At 32.7% G+C, this 2,103-nt stretch overlaps 1 protein-coding gene across 1 annotated transcript; it reads right to left on the bottom strand.

Moving 5' to 3' along the window:
• Nucleotides 1-456: 456 nt before the first annotated feature.
• Nucleotides 457-1,310, bottom strand: LOC127092559 (MLO-like protein 1). The gene is made up of 4 exons (XM_051031459.1): nucleotides 1,160-1,310; nucleotides 960-1,048; nucleotides 742-791; nucleotides 457-660 (listed from the first exon to the last, which is right to left on the bottom strand). The coding sequence occupies exons 1-4, from the start codon at nucleotides 1,160-1,162 to the stop codon at nucleotides 572-574; spliced, it is 231 nt and encodes a 76-aa protein (XP_050887416.1). The 5' UTR covers nucleotides 1,163-1,310; the 3' UTR covers nucleotides 457-571.
• Between the last annotated feature and the right edge of the window lie 793 nt (nucleotides 1,311-2,103).

Raw genomic sequence — 2,103 nt, 5'->3', positions numbered from 1 at the left:
CAGAATTTCTACCTGTTTTCAACCAGATTTTGACAGACATAGAGGGACAAAAAACATGAGGAAAAACAAAACACGTTGAACTTGAAATGAATAAAAGAAAAGAGAAGTGGTGCAATTACCCAATCACAAGCCTTGGAACAATGTAACGAACTTGTCCCATTATACAGGAGTCAAATCCATATGTAACCTGAGAATACAAGTTAATAGATTATTACATTGAATATAACTAATTCAAAACTTCTCTCAACCCTACAGTATGCCCTTACAAAAAAATGAAAAGAAAAATGGTTGGCAGAGAGCATATAAGTTATGCTTCTGAAAAATTTACAAAAAAATGAAAAGAAAAATGGTTGGCAGAGAGCATATAAGGCCAGTTAACACATCAATTTACATGAAAAAAATTATACATAGAGAAAAACATGCCAGAGCAAACAAGGTTAACAAGAAATCATAACTGATAGAAAGGGCAACACTAGCAAAAGCATATGACTCTTCTATTACCAAGAGTAAAATAATAATTGGAAAAGCTATAGAGAAAAATAATTGGAAGCTGAGTAAACTAAATGTGTGGTCATGAAAATGAACAATAAAAGGGTAAAAGTTTTATTAAGGTGCTTACAATAACTGGAATGAAAGCAATCCAGAAATATGTATGCCAACCTGAAAGAGTAAAGTAGACATATCAATTGTGAGATTCAAAGTAATGTTCTTAGATAACAAACAAAACCAAAAGAAGTTTACCATTGATATTTAACAACAAGAAGATGACCACAAAGAGCCAAAGATACCAACTGCAACCATGAAAATATAATTAGAATTGCTATTACAAAAATAATAACTTTATTCAATTAGATGAACAACAATACAGTTTTCTTGGCACCTAAATTGATGAATATGTGTGATTATGATATGCATAGAAACAACTACTTTTGAGAAAGTTATTTTACGGAAGCATTTACCTTATGCCAACAACTATCTTGAAATCATCTTCAAGGGCACGGATCATGTACTTGTGAAAATCAAACTTTGGGTTTGTCTTACAGTGAGTCTACAACAAAGAAACATACCAAGGAATATTACTATGATTTATTTATTGATGCCAGCAAATAACAGCCAGCTGATAATATTTGACACCAAATATGGTACAATAGAAGGTTACCATAATGAACCCGAGTCTTAATGTCACATAGTCTGATTTTGTCACAGAACCATAAAACTGCTTGAAAAAGGATTGCTGAAAGAAGTTTAAAAGATTAGTAAAAATAAAAACACGGCACACGCACTCACTTAGATTAGATTGTCTAAAAAGTCAGTGTCTCTTGTAATATCATTAAAAATGGCCAAACAAGGCCCTAAGTTTGTAAGCAACTGTGCTGTGTCAGCGCATCTCTATCCGATTTAGAATAAGTTCAGTATAGATATAAATACCCTATACTATCTAACTAGCAAACAGATTAACATTACATAATTCTCTAAGTTTCTCTCATTTTCTCTATCAACTATACAATGCTCTTAGTTTCTATTTCAAAAAATGAAGAAGCATTTGGTACCTGGCTCTGTAATTGTTTTGAGAAGCGCACCTCCTCTCCAATATACCCCCACATGGCCTTCAGGGACTTGGTGAACAATTGACAAGGAATTTTTGAAGGATGATGATGCTGTGGGAACCAAAACCTGTAGATAACATAAGAGATGTCTTAAGCTTTAAGTTGTCAATAAAGCACTAACACAAACCGATGTACAACTGAAAGTAACCAGTGTGTCAATGTCCGCCGACACATGTCAGATACAATAGAAATATTCAATCAGAAATGTCGGTGCTACATAGTTAGATGTTGACAAGAATCAATTTCCAATTGAAACATAACCTCATTAAGCATTATCATCAAAATCAAATCAAACAAGAACGAATATCAAAACAACAACAAATTAAGACAAAGATTCCATTGCCTATGCATTATCATCAAAATCAAAGCAAGCAAAAACTAATTTCAAAACAACAACTAATGTCATCTAACACATGCAAGTGTTACACAAGAGTGCCCTAAAATACATCAACATTGACACATGATTATTACTCACACTAATTTTTTATGTGCGATT

Source organism: Lathyrus oleraceus, chromosome 6 (genome assembly GCF_024323335.1).
Source record: "Lathyrus oleraceus cultivar Zhongwan6 chromosome 6, CAAS_Psat_ZW6_1.0, whole genome shotgun sequence".
NCBI classification, from domain to species: domain Eukaryota; kingdom Viridiplantae; phylum Streptophyta; class Magnoliopsida; order Fabales; family Fabaceae; genus Lathyrus; species Lathyrus oleraceus.
Note: the sequence above shows the minus strand (reverse complement) of the source record. Positions and strands in the feature narration are given on the sequence as shown.